The sequence below is a fragment of the Oncorhynchus gorbuscha genome, linkage group LG19, assembly GCF_021184085.1.
Source record: "Oncorhynchus gorbuscha isolate QuinsamMale2020 ecotype Even-year linkage group LG19, OgorEven_v1.0, whole genome shotgun sequence".
Classification (NCBI taxonomy): domain Eukaryota; kingdom Metazoa; phylum Chordata; class Actinopteri; order Salmoniformes; family Salmonidae; genus Oncorhynchus; species Oncorhynchus gorbuscha.
Window position 1 is genome coordinate 52,576,049 of NC_060191.1, and position 16,102 is coordinate 52,592,150.

The 16,102-nt window shown below is 43.5% G+C and overlaps 1 protein-coding gene across 3 annotated transcripts in view; it reads right to left on the minus strand.

Annotated features, from left to right (window-relative positions):
• The window catches only part of LOC124005975 (rho GTPase-activating protein 32-like), a 39,868-nt gene that overhangs the window by 19,937 nt on the left and 3,829 nt on the right, over positions 1–16,102 (minus strand). For all 3 annotated transcript variants that reach the window (XM_046315622.1, XM_046315621.1, XM_046315624.1), the window contains exons 2-5: positions 6,280–6,372; positions 5,297–5,402; positions 5,028–5,125; positions 3,963–4,047 (exon numbers count right to left, since the gene is read on the minus strand). In XM_046315622.1, the coding sequence (XP_046171578.1) occupies positions 3,963–4,047; positions 5,028–5,125; positions 5,297–5,402; positions 6,280–6,371 (381 nt within the window). In that variant the 5' untranslated portion in view covers position 6,372. The remainder of the gene's footprint in view (positions 1–3,962; positions 4,048–5,027; positions 5,126–5,296; positions 5,403–6,279; positions 6,373–16,102) is intronic.

Consider the following 16,102-nt stretch of genomic DNA (forward strand, 5'->3'; position numbering starts at 1 on the left):
GCACGAGAAGGAGTTTCCCTGCAGGAGCATGCCAGGGGGGTGATTTGGTTTGAGCACATACGGAACTGGATTTGACACGCCAAGGGAGCCACCAATATTTCTCAGAGATAGATTGAGTAGTGCGATAAATACCTGGATGTTCAGCGACAACAGCTGTGTGCGCTCAGGTCGGCAGCCGATACCATATCCCTGTGGGAACTTAGATGGGCTCAGGAGGACAGGTAGTGGGTGCGGGCTCCCCCTCCAGAGCCTGATGAATGTCCACATCTACGTCCCAGATCACGGGGGCTACGACTCAACAGGAAGGGATTATGGGTGCATTCTGGACAGGACCCTCTCCCAAATCGTAAAGACAGGACTGGGCATTGGCGTTCTTTAAACCTGGGCGATAGGTCAGTGTGGAGTCAACCACCATTGAGGTGAGAGGAGTGGCAATGGAGCTAAAGTTCCTGATGAAACGGCAGTAGAAGTTGGCAAACCGCAAAAACCATTGTAACCCCTTTATGGTGGTTGGGGACTGGGCATGACCTCACAGCATCTACCTTCTTGACGTCCATCTTCACTCCTTGCGGGCTGATTTGGTAGCCTAGAAAGGAGACAGCCTCCCGATGAAACTGGCACTTCTCATCCTTGACAAACAAACAGTTGGTTAGTCAGGAGGCGTTCCAGGACTACTTGGATGTGAGCGATGTGATCCTTCAAGGTAGCCGAGTAGACCTGATTGTTATCAATATACACAACAACCTGGCCTCCGAACATGTCCGAGAACACCTCATTGATGAATGCCTAGAACACCGACAGAGAATTGTCTAAGTCAAATGGCATCACAAAGTACTCGTAGTGACTAGACATCGTGCTAAAAGCTGCCTTCCATTCATCCCCCTCCCGGATGTGGATGAGATTGTATGCACTCCACAGGTCCAATTTGGTAAAGAACCACGCCCCGTGGAGCTGTTCGATGGCTGCCGGCACCAACGGGAGGGTAACGGTACTTGGTGGTGATCTCACTCACTCCTCTGTAATCAATACATGGACGTAACCCTGCATCGTTCTTGGCCATGAAGAAGAAGCCTGCAGACGCAGGAGAAGTGGACGTACGGATGAAACCTTGTTGAGCGACTCATGGATGTACTCCTCGATGGCCTTGGTTTCAGCCACCGACAGAGGGTAGAGGCATCTACAAAGGGGCACAGTGCCTGCAGGCAGGTCGATGGCACAGTCCCAGGGGCGATGAGGAGGGGGACCGGTGGCGTGGGTTTTAGAAAATATCTCCCGCAGGTCCTGGTATACCTCTGGGATGTTGGGCTGAAGGACAACCACATCACACTCAACCAATGTGCAACCACAGGGGACAGGAAAGCAGGTCCTCCAGCTCTCTTTCCTCTCGCCTCTATCTCTTTGCCCTTTCTACCACAGTGTAACAGCCAGGGAGGGAGAGAAGCGATGAGTGACGACGCTCCCGAAGTAAGTTATCCAGAAGGATGGCCATCTCGAGGAGTGAGTCCAAGGAGATGTTGTCGTCGCGACAGGTCAGTCCCGTCTGGACCTTCTCTCACAGTACTCTTCTGAATAGCGTATGAAGGCCCGGCTCATTCCATCCGCTGGATGCTGCTACTGTCTGGAAGGTGAGCGTGTACTCAGCAGCAGTCTGGTCCTCCTGCCATAGTTGGAGTAGGCGCTCACTCCCCTCTCTGTACTCCGGTGGATGATCGAAGATAACTATGAACAGAGCCATGAACCCCTCATATGAATCCAGACGGCCGTGGCCCATTCTAACGCCCGCCCAGTCAGCAGAGAAATAACCTTGGAAACCATGGACCTCTCGATGGTGGGGGCTCTCATCTGGTGCGAAATAGAGGGAGCACTGTAGTAGGATGCCACGGCATTTAGATGGGGTGCCGTCATATTAGCCGGGAAGGACAAACAGGCGTCGCTTGCCTAGGCGGGTTACTGAATGGGCTGGTGTGATGGCTCGACTGATGGTAGAGTATCCTCCGCTAGTTGAAGGCAACGCTTCTCGGGTATGTTCAAGACGTTGAACACGGCAAAGAACCTCTTCCATAGCCGTCCCCAGTTGCACCAGCTGGTCGTGGTGTTGACGAAGTAGGTATCCCTGCTCGTAAATCGTCTAGGAGATGTTCTGGTTTTCTGCTGCTTCCATTTTGTGAGACAGTATTCTGTAAAGTAGACGCTGGGAGTTGAGAAGCAGGTGGTAAATTTAATACACCAAAAGAAAGATACAATATAGGAGTAGCGTACTGACATGAAACACATAAATAATAATGCCTGGGGAAAGAACCTAAGGGAGTGCCAGATAAAGGGGAGGTAATGAGTGAGGTAATGGAGTCCAGGTGTGCCTCATGATGAAGCGCAGGTGCGCGTAATGATTGATGCCAGGACCGGTGGTTAGTAAACCGGCGACAAACGCCGGAGGGGAGTGGACGTGACCACGAGGTTGGCTAGCTAAAGTCATGCGCATAAATATGTAAATCAGGTCTAACAGTCATCTCGCGCTGAACTGCGCATGTGCATGCCTTCAAATAAAAAGGCACTTTAAAAAAAAGACGTTTTTTTTTTTACAAAAATGAAAACGTGTTAGTATGTCACTTTCACTAGGTTGGAGTAATAACATGTTCAGCTACTAAGATTTTGGCTCAAATCTAGGTTGTGCCTTTAGATTGTGAAAAAATGACCAACTTCAGAGTAAGTTTTTACTTTTCTAACTACAAACCCCGGTCTGGTCTGCTGTGTCTGCTTCCTATTTCTTCCCATAAGTCTCGCAATGCTGGGCCTCTGGGTTTAGAAACTGTGGTAAAAGCATCAGTTTTCGAATGAGTAGATGACTACTGCTCTCTGCAAGCAAGCCAACAAAATTACATAGGAATTATGCAGGCAATAAACAGCCACTTTCACAAATGAGTGAGTAACCACTTCCGCTTGACTGATTCCAATTATCACCACAGGCACACACAAAAAAATAAAAAATAAAAATAACCCTCAACCATCTGAAATCTGTGCTGACTGTAATGGCGATGAAACTTCAATTAAAGTGTCAGCAAAAATTACCCTTAGGGCCATCCTAAAATGACCACCTGATGAGGCTATGGGATGATATCACAGGTGCAAGCTAAGCAAACAAAGCAACATCTTAAACAATTAAATGTTCTCTTACATTCTCCAGTGATGCACATAACTCCTCTCTCCTGCCACCTCCTGGAAGTTGAAAGCTGCCACAGTTCACGCTCTGTACTACAGTAGTACTGACCGGCTGTGGATGCTCCCACAGTAACGCTGTCTGCCCAGAAAACCCCTAATTCTCTGGTTGATATCATCACTTTAATCCAACTAGTACTGAGGATTACAGGTTTATCCTGGGCTGAGCGGATCAGAGAGGAATGAATGCTACTTAGTGGATTAACACACACATGGATTCCATGTTGCTGACTGCTGTATCGCTTATTCAATTGTATTTACAAATTAAAGGGATACTTAGGGATTTTGGCAATGAGGCCCTTTATCTACTTCCCCAGGGTCAGATGAATTAGTGGATAACATTTTTATGTCACTGTGTCCAGCATGAAGGAAGTTTATTTTTGCAAGCCAATGCTTACTAGCGTTAGTGCAATGACTGGAAGTCTCTGGGTATCTGCAAGCATGCCAAAATTCCAACGCTTCCCTTTAAGTACATAATGAATGAGAATTTAAATTCCATCTGTACTTTTTCCAAATATGGTAAATTGGAATGGGGGTGGGGCAGGATGACCTAAAATAATTAGAACAAACTGCTGATGCAATGGCTTGGTTCCATTAAGGAAATTAGGTATTTTGTGGAACAATTCACCATGATGTCCACTGAGCTACACATGAACTTGAGCCAAGGACACAATTACCAAACTACCAGCAACAAATGACTTCTGTTCTCCATTGAATGCATGAGTGTTCAGTTCTGGGCCGGGTCTCACCTGCACAGTGCCAAAGTCAACGGTCTCATAGTGGAAGTGGGCACACTCAGCCAGCCTGGGAAAATGACCTCTGGGGAATGTCAGCCTGTAATACAGCAGCATCACCTCATCAGTATTCTACTGGCTGATACACTGAGGTGCAGAGAGAGCGAAAGAGAGAGAAGGAGAGAAAGAGGAGAAAAAGAAGAGAAGAGCAGAGAGAAAAAGAGCAGAGAGAAAAAGAAAGAGCAGAGAGAAAAAGAAAGAGCAGAGAGAAAAAGAAAGAGGAAAGAAGGAGAGAAGAAAAAGAAAGAAAGAGAAAAAAGAAAGAGGAAAGAAGGAGAGAAGAAAAAGAGCAAAGAGAGTGAGAAGGAGAGAAGGAGAGAAAGTAGAGAAGGAAAGGAGAAAAGAGAAAAAGAGCAAAGAAATAGCACGAGAGAAGAGAAGAGAGAAAGAGCGAAAAATGAGAGAAAGAAGAGAGAAAGGAGAGAGAAAGGAGAGAGAAGGAAAGAAGAAAGAGAGAAAGGAAATAACAGAGAAAGAGGGGAGGAGAGAAAAGAGCAGAGAAAAAGAGGAGAGAAGGAGCGAGAGAGGAGAAAGGAGAGAAAAAGCAAAAGAGAAGAGAAAGAGGAGAGAGAGAAAGAGCGGAGAGTGAGAAAGAGTGAAAGAGAAGGAAAGATGAAAAAAGAAAAAAACAGAAAAGGGGGAGAAGAGAAGAGCGGAGAAAGAGCGAAGGAAAGAAAGGAGGAGCGAACAAAAGAAGAGAGCAAAAGAGAGCGAAAGAGAAAGAGGAAAAAAGAAAAAGAGGAGATAGAAAGGAGAGAGCAGAGAGAAAGGAGAGGAGAGAAAGAGAAGAGAGAAAGAGAAGAGAGAAAGAGAAGAGAGAAAGAGAAGAGAGCAGAGAAAGAAGAGAAGGGGGGATAGTAGTGTGAAAGCGAGAGAGTGGATAGAGAGAGTGAGATAGCAAGTTGACCAGTCGGTCTCTGCCCGGCCCATCAATTTACTGCACTTTATTTTACTGCCCTGGTTTAGAGGCCCATTTTACAGCTCATAATAGCCTGTTTCCGTGGGGACGGGAGCACCTACTTCTTCACGTTTTTGACCTTCATGCTGGCTGTGCTGATGCAGGAACGCAGGGTGGGCTCAGGCTCGACAGGAAGCTCTGTGAGCTCATCATTCCGTACCTGCCAATCAACACACACGATACTCAATATTCCTGAAGTGTAAACCAATTACATGATGGTCAAACCCATACTAGCAGTATCTATAAGACTACATAGTAGTAGAGTTAAGAGACTGCTGTTCCCAGGTTACAGTGCTCTTATCAGACCTCCTCTAGCGATAAAAGACTGTACCATGGCCATTGTGCTCCCTTGTGGGGACTTATCTGTTGGAGTAGTGCTCTTGTATGGATCGGGCTGGTTCTTGTCTTCATCTGGTGTAATACACAGTGACATGGCCCTACAGAGGCAGAGGGAGGGAAGGACTGAGAGACAGGAAGAATCCGAATCCATAAATATATTACATTTGACATACTTTAAATAAATATAAATGTCCATGTGTTCCACCAGAGGGAGCCAGCGAGAGAGACCGATGTATTCACATTATGTTTGGGGATCGAATCAAATCAAATCATGACATTGCACCAGCGGCCTAGAAAACTGTGGTATTTACATCCTTGTTATTCTGGTGGTAACAAATAACTTCACACAGTCTCAAATGACTACTGACTGGTACAGAAAGCACCAGAGAGGAGTATAGCCTACATACAGTAAAACACATCCTGGGCCCACCAGGGATTGCCTCACAAAACCATGCAGCTGAAATCTGAGTCAGTGTGCTAGGCAGAGGAAGAAAAGTCCTTTCAGCCCAACTTTTCCCAGGTTCAATGAAGGAGAGTAGATCCTTGAGATTTCTCAATCCTTCCTGGGCTCAGACATGAGATCTGCTGATAATAAGGACAAGGACACTGGCACTGAAAGAATGAGCTCATCTCATCTGCTGGAGATCTGTGATTAAATTAGAGGCATCCTATCCTATCTAGGCCTGGTTGTTTTGCAGAATATTTACAGTTGATTGAGAAGATATCATGTGTGTCATCACAACCCTTTACAATGGGATGATATAGTATAGCCATCTCTAATGTCTTCTAGAATTCCTCTCGCTATCGCTCTCTTCCTCCCTGTCAATCTCTCACACACACATAACACATGCCCGTACAATCACTCACACACACACCCTCAACACGGCTTCTTTATATTTATGGGTGTGATATCTGCAGAATCCTGGTCAGCTGACATAGCACCGGTTCAGTGTGGCGCGCGAGAGAGTAGCTCACCCCTCAAAGACGTCACCACTTCCTGGTTTTCCCTGTGGTCCTGAGGCAGCATTCCCGTTCACCGCGGCAACCCCACAGCCAGCCTCCATCATACTGAAACAGTCAAGAGAGACAGAGAGACTTAGCTGGGAAGCTTCCAGACATTAACCCACTCTTAGCTGCAGCTGGTTCTCTCTAGAATCATTTCACACCTTTAACAAATTAATGGTTAATAAGTCTACAGTAAGAAAGGCATTCAGTAAATACCCACTTCTTACACGTTAAAATTGTTTCATTCAAACAGGTAAAATTGAAAATATATATTTTTTAAACAATATGGAATCCATCCATACTGCAGGCAGAGTAAAGCACTGGGACTTGTATGACTGTGTTTGGAATGGTCCTGAAAGGCAGAAACAAACCCTTCATGATGAGTGTTGTTGTGAAGAGAGTGTTGTGGCAGCCCCCATGGGGAGTGTTGTGACAGCACCCATGATCCATCATCCCTAATAAAGCTCTTTATATACAGTCAACAAATAAAAGGAATGCTCTGACAGAGCAAAACAAAACACCTCCAACCAGCCTTCCAAATCTTTCCATAACTCGCCCTCATGAAAGGCAACACTGGGAGCTGAACTCACATCTGGTAGGATATTGGGCAAACACAGTGCAGTGGTAACCAACCAACGCTGGTCCTGGAGTGCTACAGTATGTGCATTGTGCACTCAAAGTACCTCGGTTCTACACCTCAGCATTACAAAAACTCCCCAGCCAACCAATACTGAGGTAGTAAAGCAGGAGTTTTCCTCTTCTCCAATCAGAAGCTGTAATGATGACTATAGAAGATACAGTGGGGCAAAAAAGTATTTAGTCAGCCACCAATTGTGCAAGATCTCCCACTTAAAAACATGAGAGAGGCCTGTAATTGTCATCATAGGTACACTTCAACTATGACAGACAAAATGAGGGGAAAAAAATCCAGAAAATCACATTGTAGGCTTTTTTATGAATTTATTTGCAAATTATGGTGGAAAATAAGTATTTGGTCACCTACAAACAAGCAAGATTTCTGGCTCTCAGACTTGTAACTTCTGTAAGAGGCTCCTCTGTCCTCCACTCGTTACCTGTATTAATGGCACCTGTTTGAACTTGTTATCAGTATAAAAGACACCTGTCCACAACCTCAAACAGTCACACCAGTCACACTCCAAACTCAGGCCAAACCAGACCTACAGATCTACTATATTCCACTGTACTCTCACTTCATCCTTCCAATGGCGGCTGTAGCCTTGCTGTAGGATCTCCTATCAAACATTATGTGACAATTCACTTCAAGATTAGGAGAGTTTGTACACAAATTAAGTGGGAAACCGACACAAAATCACACCAGAGAGAGTTATTTCCAACAGGACAGCACCTGAATGTTTGTTTCTCCTTCCTGGACCGTTCCGGGACGCAGGCGTGTTCGAGGATAGCAGGGTTCGGTACACAAATCAGGTTCTCGATAGATCAGGGTCCAAAACAGACAACAGGTAAGTCCAGACAGTCCAAGTCATACACAGTAAATCCAGCAGATATATTATCACTTTCTCTTTTCAATGTTTCACAGGTCCACAGCTCCATGCTCTCCTTTCTTCCTGGTGTGGCTTGACCCCTTATATACGAGGTTCGGCCCCACCTTGCAAGCGTTCCCCTTGCTTCTGTGGATTGTAGTTTCTCTCTCTCTTTTGGGTCAGACATGTTGTGCTTTGTAGTTCCTTATCTGGCCAACCCTTAGTGAGAGGGCAGAGCCCGTTTATTAGTTCTGCCCTCACGTATCTGCCATGTATCACTCGGCCCCCTTCTTTGCCACAATTATTACAACAAATATGTATCTAATAAAAGAGGACAGCATGATGACACACACAAAAAAACAGTCCCAAAGCTGTCCTGAATCTCTCCAGGGATAGGCTCCATGATTTTGAAGATGAACAAAGTAATACAACAGTTTGCATGTACAGACTATTTTTGCCATTCAGTATAGTCTGGCAATCTGTCACCCATCAGAATGTGGTCCAACTTTCTGTTCCTCCTTCAAAAGCTCTGTAGGCGACTGCATTGCATTTATTCTATGATCAAATGTAACATGCCTGACCTTGATGATTGTTCAGAATGGAGAATGTTTGTTCTCAGATAAGGGCACCCTGTGCTTCACATTGTTGCGTTGCAGATACACTCAGCACTGCCTTATGGCAACATGACAAGGTACATCCATTAATTTATCCATTAAATATCGATAACATGGCAAAGCTATATGATTTAACGAGGACACAGATGTTTCCTGACATGTTAGCCAATGCCTTACATTTTGTATGTCCCAAATGGCACCCTATTCCCTACATATGGGCCCAGGTAAAATAAAAAAGTAGTGCACTATATAGGGATAATTTGGGACATTATCTTTACCCCACTTACCTGTCAGTCATGACAGACTAGCCATAGTAAAACCATCATCCTGCAATGTACAGTAGAGGTAGCTATAAGAAATATTGTTCACCACTTGAAGGAAGTTCTCCATTTCTGCTGCAAGGAGACAAAAACAGCTCTGATCTGACTTTGACAGCTCTGGCCTACATGGGATTCTAGGAAAACTAGGGCAGCCTACGCAATTCTGCATGCCATTTATGAAACCTGTATTAGAAATCATGGGCTGGTGTGATGAATTGATGCCCACACATCATCTCTAAGAGAAGAATTTCATGCCATAAGCCTCTGAAGCGTCACACTAGACACTCACATGTTAAGCTAATGCATTTGCTACAGTGCTGTATGCAATTAGGCCAAAAGCTTTAAGACACTAATATATATATATATATATATATATATATATATATATACACACACACACACACACACGTATGGACACCCCTTCAAATAGACTCTTTCAGGCACATCTGATACCGACAGATGTATTAAAAATCGAGCACACAGCCATGCATTGGCAGTAGAATGGCCTTACTGAAGAGCTCAGTTACTTTCAACATAGCAACGTCATAGGATGCCACCTTTCTAACAAGTCAGTCAGTAAAATTTCTGCCATTAAGTGGAAACGTCTAGGAGCAACAACAGCTCAGCCGTGAAGTGGTAGGCCACGCAAGCTCATAGAACGGGATCGCCGAGTGCTGAAGCGCATAGAAATCGTGTACTCGGTTGCAACACTCAATACCGAGTTCCAAACTGCCTCTGGAAGCAACATCGGCACAATAACTGCTCGTCTGGAGCTTCATGAAATGGGTTTCCATAACCGAGCAGCCACACACGCTTGGAGTGGTGTAAAGCTTGACACCATTGGACTCTGGAGCAGTGGAATGGCGTTCTCTAGAGTGATGAATCACGCTTCACCATCTGGCAGTCCAACGGATGAATCTGGGGTTGGCGGCTGCCAGGAGAACGCTACCTGCCCCAATGCGTAGTGCCAACTGTAAAGTTTGTTGGAGGAGGAATAATGATCTGGACTGTTTTTCATGGTTCATACTAGGCCCCTTTGTTCCAGTGAAGGGAAATCTTAACGCTACAGCATACAATGACATTCTAGACGATTCTATGATTCCAACTTTGTGGCAACAGTTTGGGGAAGGCCCTTTGCTGTTGTTTCACCATGACCCTTCCCCTTACAATACCCCTGTGCACAAAGCGAGGTCCATACAGAAATTGTATTTCAGGGCCTCCCGAGTGGCGCAGTGGTCTAAGGCACTGCATCGCAGTGCTAGCTGTGCCCCTAGAGATTCTGGGTTCGAGTCCAGGCTGTCGCAGTTGGCCGCGAAAGGGGGGCCCACGGGGCTGCGCATAATTGGCCCAGAACCATCTGGATTAGGGGAGGGTTTGGCAGAGAGCGATGTCCTTATCCCATCGCACACTAGCGACTACTATGGCGGGCGGGGCACAGTGCAGGCTGACACGGTCACGAGGTGTACAGTGTTTCTCCGACACATTGGTGCGGCTTTCAACTTAAGTGGGCATTGTGTCAAGAAGCAGTGCGCCTTGGTTGGGTCGTGTTTCGGAGAACGCACGGCTCTTGGCCTTTGCCTCTCCCGAGTCTGTACGGGAATTGCAGCGATAAGACAAGACTAACTACCAATTGGATACCATGAAATTGGGGAGAAAAAAAAGAAAACTGTATTTTGAGATTGGTGTGGAAGAACTTGACTGGCCTGCACAGAGCACTGACCTCAACCCCATCGAACACCTTTGGGATGAATTGGAACGACGACTGCGAGCCATGCCTAATCGCCCAACATAGTGCCCAACCCCACGAATGCTCTTGTGGCTGAATGGGAGCAAGTCCCCTCAGCAATGTTCCAAAATCTAGTGAAAAGCCTTCCCATGAGAGTAGAGGCTGTTATAGCAGCAATGGGGGGGGACCAACTCCATATTAATGCCCATGATTTTGGAATGAGATGTTCGACAAGCAGTGGCCCACATTCTTTTGGTCATGATTTGTATGTAGTGTTTTATATCTAAAGTGAGAGGCTACTGGGAGCCACTGGGAAGAGAGAAATTACTATTGTTTCACCTCTTACTGTTATGTTATTGAGTGTCTCTGGGGTCACTGAGCAGCCCCCACCCAGACAACTGAGCCACACACACACACACACACACACACACACACACACACACACACACACACACACACACACACACGTGGAGGCAGTACTGTATTCGTCAACATCTTCATGGGTTTTGATAAAGGCGCTCCCCAGTGTAATGTTTCCATCTGACTGTTGAGGGGAAAGTTTAACGCTCTCAGGCGGTTAATAAAGCTAGTCAAAGTGGAGAAGGACTGGGGTTGCTATGGAAACCTGCAGGTTGTGAGTCACTCATCTGCTCTGCTCGACTGATGAGGTAGCAGGAAGAGAAAATGAAACTGACAAAACTGTACACTCCAATACAAGAGATTGAACAATATGACAGATATTTCACCAGATGTATAAATGTGACGCATTCGCTTGGCGTTTCCACTCACTACCAAATATGATAGTGAGAGGAAGCCCACTGCCTGGCAGTGGGAGAAGATGGAACTAAATTGATTTATTTTTAATTGCTTTGTTAGGATGGAGAGCAAATGCGAATTGAGTTATTGCACACGCGCATTTCGCAGAGGAGGTGTTCCCCAGCGGAAATATGCAGATGCTGCTAGATCACGCCAATAGGATCTCACAAGCTCATGCTTGGCTCTGCCCACCTCCTTGCCTGTACTGCCCAATTTTACTCATTTGTTCCGATTGGAAAAGGCAGGCTGTGGTCTGTCTTGGTTTAGTTATAAAAAAATATTTTACAATACTGTACCATAACGACAATACTTTATACAGTGCAGTGGTGATTGTTTTTATGGGATTAAAAACCTTAATGCTTTTTTCAGGGGGCGAATCATACAATTCTATAATCTGATTTACATTTACTACAGTAGGATTCATTTAGTTTCATCTCATGATGAATTCCATAGCTGTATAAATCATGTGTCCCATTGCACACACACAAAATGAGGCTTAGACATAGTAAAGTTCATAGACTATACTCTGTCCAGAAATACAGGCAGATGCAATAAACGAGAATAACAAACTGAAATGAATTCATTTACATACACTTTCAACAAAGGACCCACTGTAAGCCTAGTTTAAATGTAATCAGTTAGGTACGTGAGAAGAATTATTTAAGCTTAGTTGACATACACTACCGTTCAAAAGTTTAGGGTCACTTAGAAATGTCCTTGTTTTTGAAAGAGAAGCACATTTTTTGTCCATTAAAATAACATCAAATTGATCAGAAATACAGTGTAGACATTCTTCATGTTGTAAATGACTATTGTAGCTGGAAACGGCTGATTTCTTATGGAATATCTACATAAGCATACAGAGGCCCATTTACTCCTGTGTTCCAATGACACGTTGTGTTAGCTAATCTAAGTTTATCATTTTAAAAAGGCTAATTGTTCATTAGAAAAACCTTTTGCAATTATGTTAGTACAGCTGAAGACTGTTGTTCTGATTAAAGAAGCAATAAAACTGCCCATCTTTAGACTAGTTGAGTATCTGGAGCATCAACATTCCATTACAGTCTCAAAATGGTCAGAAACATGACTTTCTTCTGAAACTCGTCAGTCTATTCTTGTTCAGAGAAATGAAGGCTATTCCATGCAAGAAACTGCCAAGGAACTGAAGATCTCATACAATGCTGTGTACTACTCCCTTCACAGAACAGCCCAAACTGGCTTTAACCAGAATAGAAAGAGTGGGAGGCCCCGGTGCACAACTGAGCAAGAGGACAAGTACATTAGTGTGTCTAGTTTGAGAAACAGACGTCTCACAAGTCCTCAACTGGCAGCTTCATTAAATAGTACCCGCAAAACACCAGTCTCAATGTCAACAGTGAAGATGCGACTCTGGGATGCTGGCCTTCTAGGCAGAGTTCCTCTGTCCAGTGTCTGTTCTCTTGCCCATCATAATATTTTATTGTTATTGGCCAGTCTGAGATATGGATTCTTTGCAACTCTGCCTAGATATAAATTACAAAGTTTCTACCTTTCTATTTTTTCAAAATTATTATTTTTTAAATAAATTTGTATATTTGAGTTTAACCATAATAATTTGGTGTAATAATTTGTATGTTTTTTTCTGGTGGATTAAACAGTAATTATAACCAACGCTTGTTCTAAAAAAATACCGATATTTTTGGAGATTATTTCATTTTCAAATAACCAAAAGTAAGAGGTTGTAATCTGATTAAAGGGAAAAGGACCATTCTTGAACAGGGGGTGAGACATTCTTACTAATCTGCTAGTTCGTATTTAAGTATAACTTTTGTATGACTGAAGCCTTTAGTGAGAGGTCTAATGCATTAATATTTAATCATTTCTGCCCTCCAAATTCATTATATAAAATGGGCCCCATTTCATTTTGTCAGGTTTACCAATCCAAATAAAATGTTTTTTATATTATATGAACAAAATATGACAAGTCGCTAGGTGTAGGCAAGGCCATAAGCAAATAAGTAAACTGGGATATGACTAAAGGGGTGATTTTTCCACAAATAGACAGGTATTTCCTTTCCACAGTAGCAAGATCTTATCTATTTTTGCTAACTTTCTATGAAAATGTATTGAAATGAGATGATTTCTTTCTTTCGAGATATGAATATTGAGTATGTCCTTATCACCGTCAGACCAGTTTATTGGTCAACTGTACGGTAATGGAAAAGTTACATATTTTAGTGATCCAATACGTAATATAGTAAATTTAGCATAATTGGGTTGTAATCTCGAGAGGGTAGAAAAAGTAGATCTATGAGGCTGTGGAGGGATCCAAATTGTGGATTTAAAAGAAAACATGAATCATCAGCATACAACCACACCTTTGTTTTAATTAAGCCCTGGATTTGTAGGCCCTTGATATTATTGTTGGATCTGATTTTAATAGCTGACATTTCGATGGCCATAATAAATAGATATGGCGACAGTGGACAACCTTATTTTACTCCAACAGTTTAATACTTTAAGAAGTAGACATTATTTACTATTTTAAAATCTAAGTTTACTATACATAACTTTAACACATTGAAAAAGAGATTATCCAAAATGTAACTATTCCAAGCATTTATATATAAATTCCTGTCGTACTTTATCAAAAGCCTTTTCAATGTCAGCTACGAATACCAGGCCTTGTCCCTGCCACTGAAAAACATCCCCACAGCATGATGCTGCCACCATGCTTCACCGTAGGGATGGTGCTAGGTTTCCTCCAGACGGGATGCTTGGCATTCAAGCCAAAGTGTTCAATCAGACCAGAGAATCTTGTTTCTCATTCTCAGAGTCCTTCAGGTATCTTTTGGCAAACTTTGCGGGCTGTCATGTACCTTTTACTGAGGAGTGCCTTCCATCTGGCCACTCTACCATAAAGGCCTGTTTGGTGAAGTGCCTCAGAGATGGTTGTCCTTCTGGAAAGTTCTCCCATCTCCATAGAAGCACTGTTGAGCTCTGTCAAAGTGACCATCAGGTTCTTGGTCACCTCACTGGCCCTTCTCTCCCGATTGCTCAGTGTGGCCGGGCGGCCAGCTCTAGGATGAGTCTTGGTGGTTCCAAACTTCTTCCATTTAAGAATGATTTTATTACCCTTCCCCAGATCTGAGCCTCGACACAATCCTGTCTTGGAGCTCTAAGGACAATTCCTTGGACCTCACGGTTTGTTTTTATGCTCCGACATGCACTGTCAACTGTGGAACCTTATATAGACAGATATGCCTTTTCAAATCATGTCCAATCAATTTAATTTACCACAGGTGGACTCCCAAGTTGTAGAAACATCTCAAGGATGATCAATTGAAACAGGATGCACCTGAGCTCAATTTCAAGTCTCATAGCAAAGTGTCTGAATACTTATGTAAATAAGTTATGTTTTTTTTTATATACATTTGCAAACATTTCTATAAACTTGTTTTTGATTTGACATTATGGTGTATTGTGTGTAGATTTATGAGGGAAATGCTTTATTGAATCCGTTAATAAGGTTGTAACGTTAAAAAAATGTGGAAAACGTCAAGGGGTCTATATACTTCGCACTGTATATCAATATCTGCACATAAAGGAGTTTCCAATTCTACTATTTTTTTCACCTTTAATTAACCAGATAGGCCAGTTGAGAACAAGTTCTCATTTACAACTGCGACCTGGCCAAGATAAAGCAAAGCAGTGCGACACAAACAACAGAGTTACACATGGAATAAACAAATGTACAGTCAATAAGACAATATAATGTCTATATACAGTGTGCAAATGAAGTAAAATTAGGGAGCTAAGGCAATAAATAGGCCACAGTGTCGAAATAATTACAATTTAGCAATTAAACACTGGAGTGATAGATGAGCAGAAGATGAATGTGCAAATAGAGATACTGGGGTACAAAGGAGCAACAAATAAAAATAAATAAAGGAAATTAGGTAGTTGGGTGGGCTATTTACAGATGGGCTATGTACAGGTGCATATACTACCCACTACCCATATACTACCCGCTGCGACCTGTATGCTCTCGCTGGCTGGCCCTCGCTTCATATTCGTCGCCAAAACCACTTGTTCCAGGTCATCTACAAGTCTTTGCTAGGTAAAGCTCTGCCTTATCTTAGCTCACTGGTCACCATAGCAGCACCTACTCGTAGCACGTGCTCCAGCAGGTATATTTCACTGGTCACCCCCAAAGGCATCTCCTCCTTTGGCCGCCTTTCCTTCCAGTTCTCTGCTGCCAATGACTAGAACGAATTGCAAGAATCACTGAAGCTGGAGACATATCTCCCTCACTAACTTTAAGCATCAGCTGTCAGAGCAGCGGGTAGTATAAGGGGCATTGGTGACAAAACGGATGGCACTGTGGTAGACTGCATACAATTTGCTGAGTAGAGTGTTGGAGGTTATTTTGTAAATAACATTGCCGAAGTCAAGGATCGGTAGGATAGTCCGTTTTACGAGGGTATGTTTGGCAGCATGAGTGAAGGAGGCTTTGTTGCGAAATAGGAACACGATTCTAGATTTAATTTTGGAATGGAGATGGTTAATGAGTCTGGAAGGAGAGTTTACAATCTAACCAGACACCTAGGTACACCTAGGTACTTGTCCACATATTCTAAGTCAGAACCGTCCAGAGTAGTGATGTTAATTAAAACTTCTTGTAACTACCCATCCCGGATCCGGGAGCGTTGTCATCAACTACAGTAATTAGCATAACGCAATGGACAAAAAATGGACAAAAAATATTTTCTAGAAAATATTCATATTCTTGAAATACAGTGAAACACAGCTTAGCCTTTTGTTAATCACCCTGTC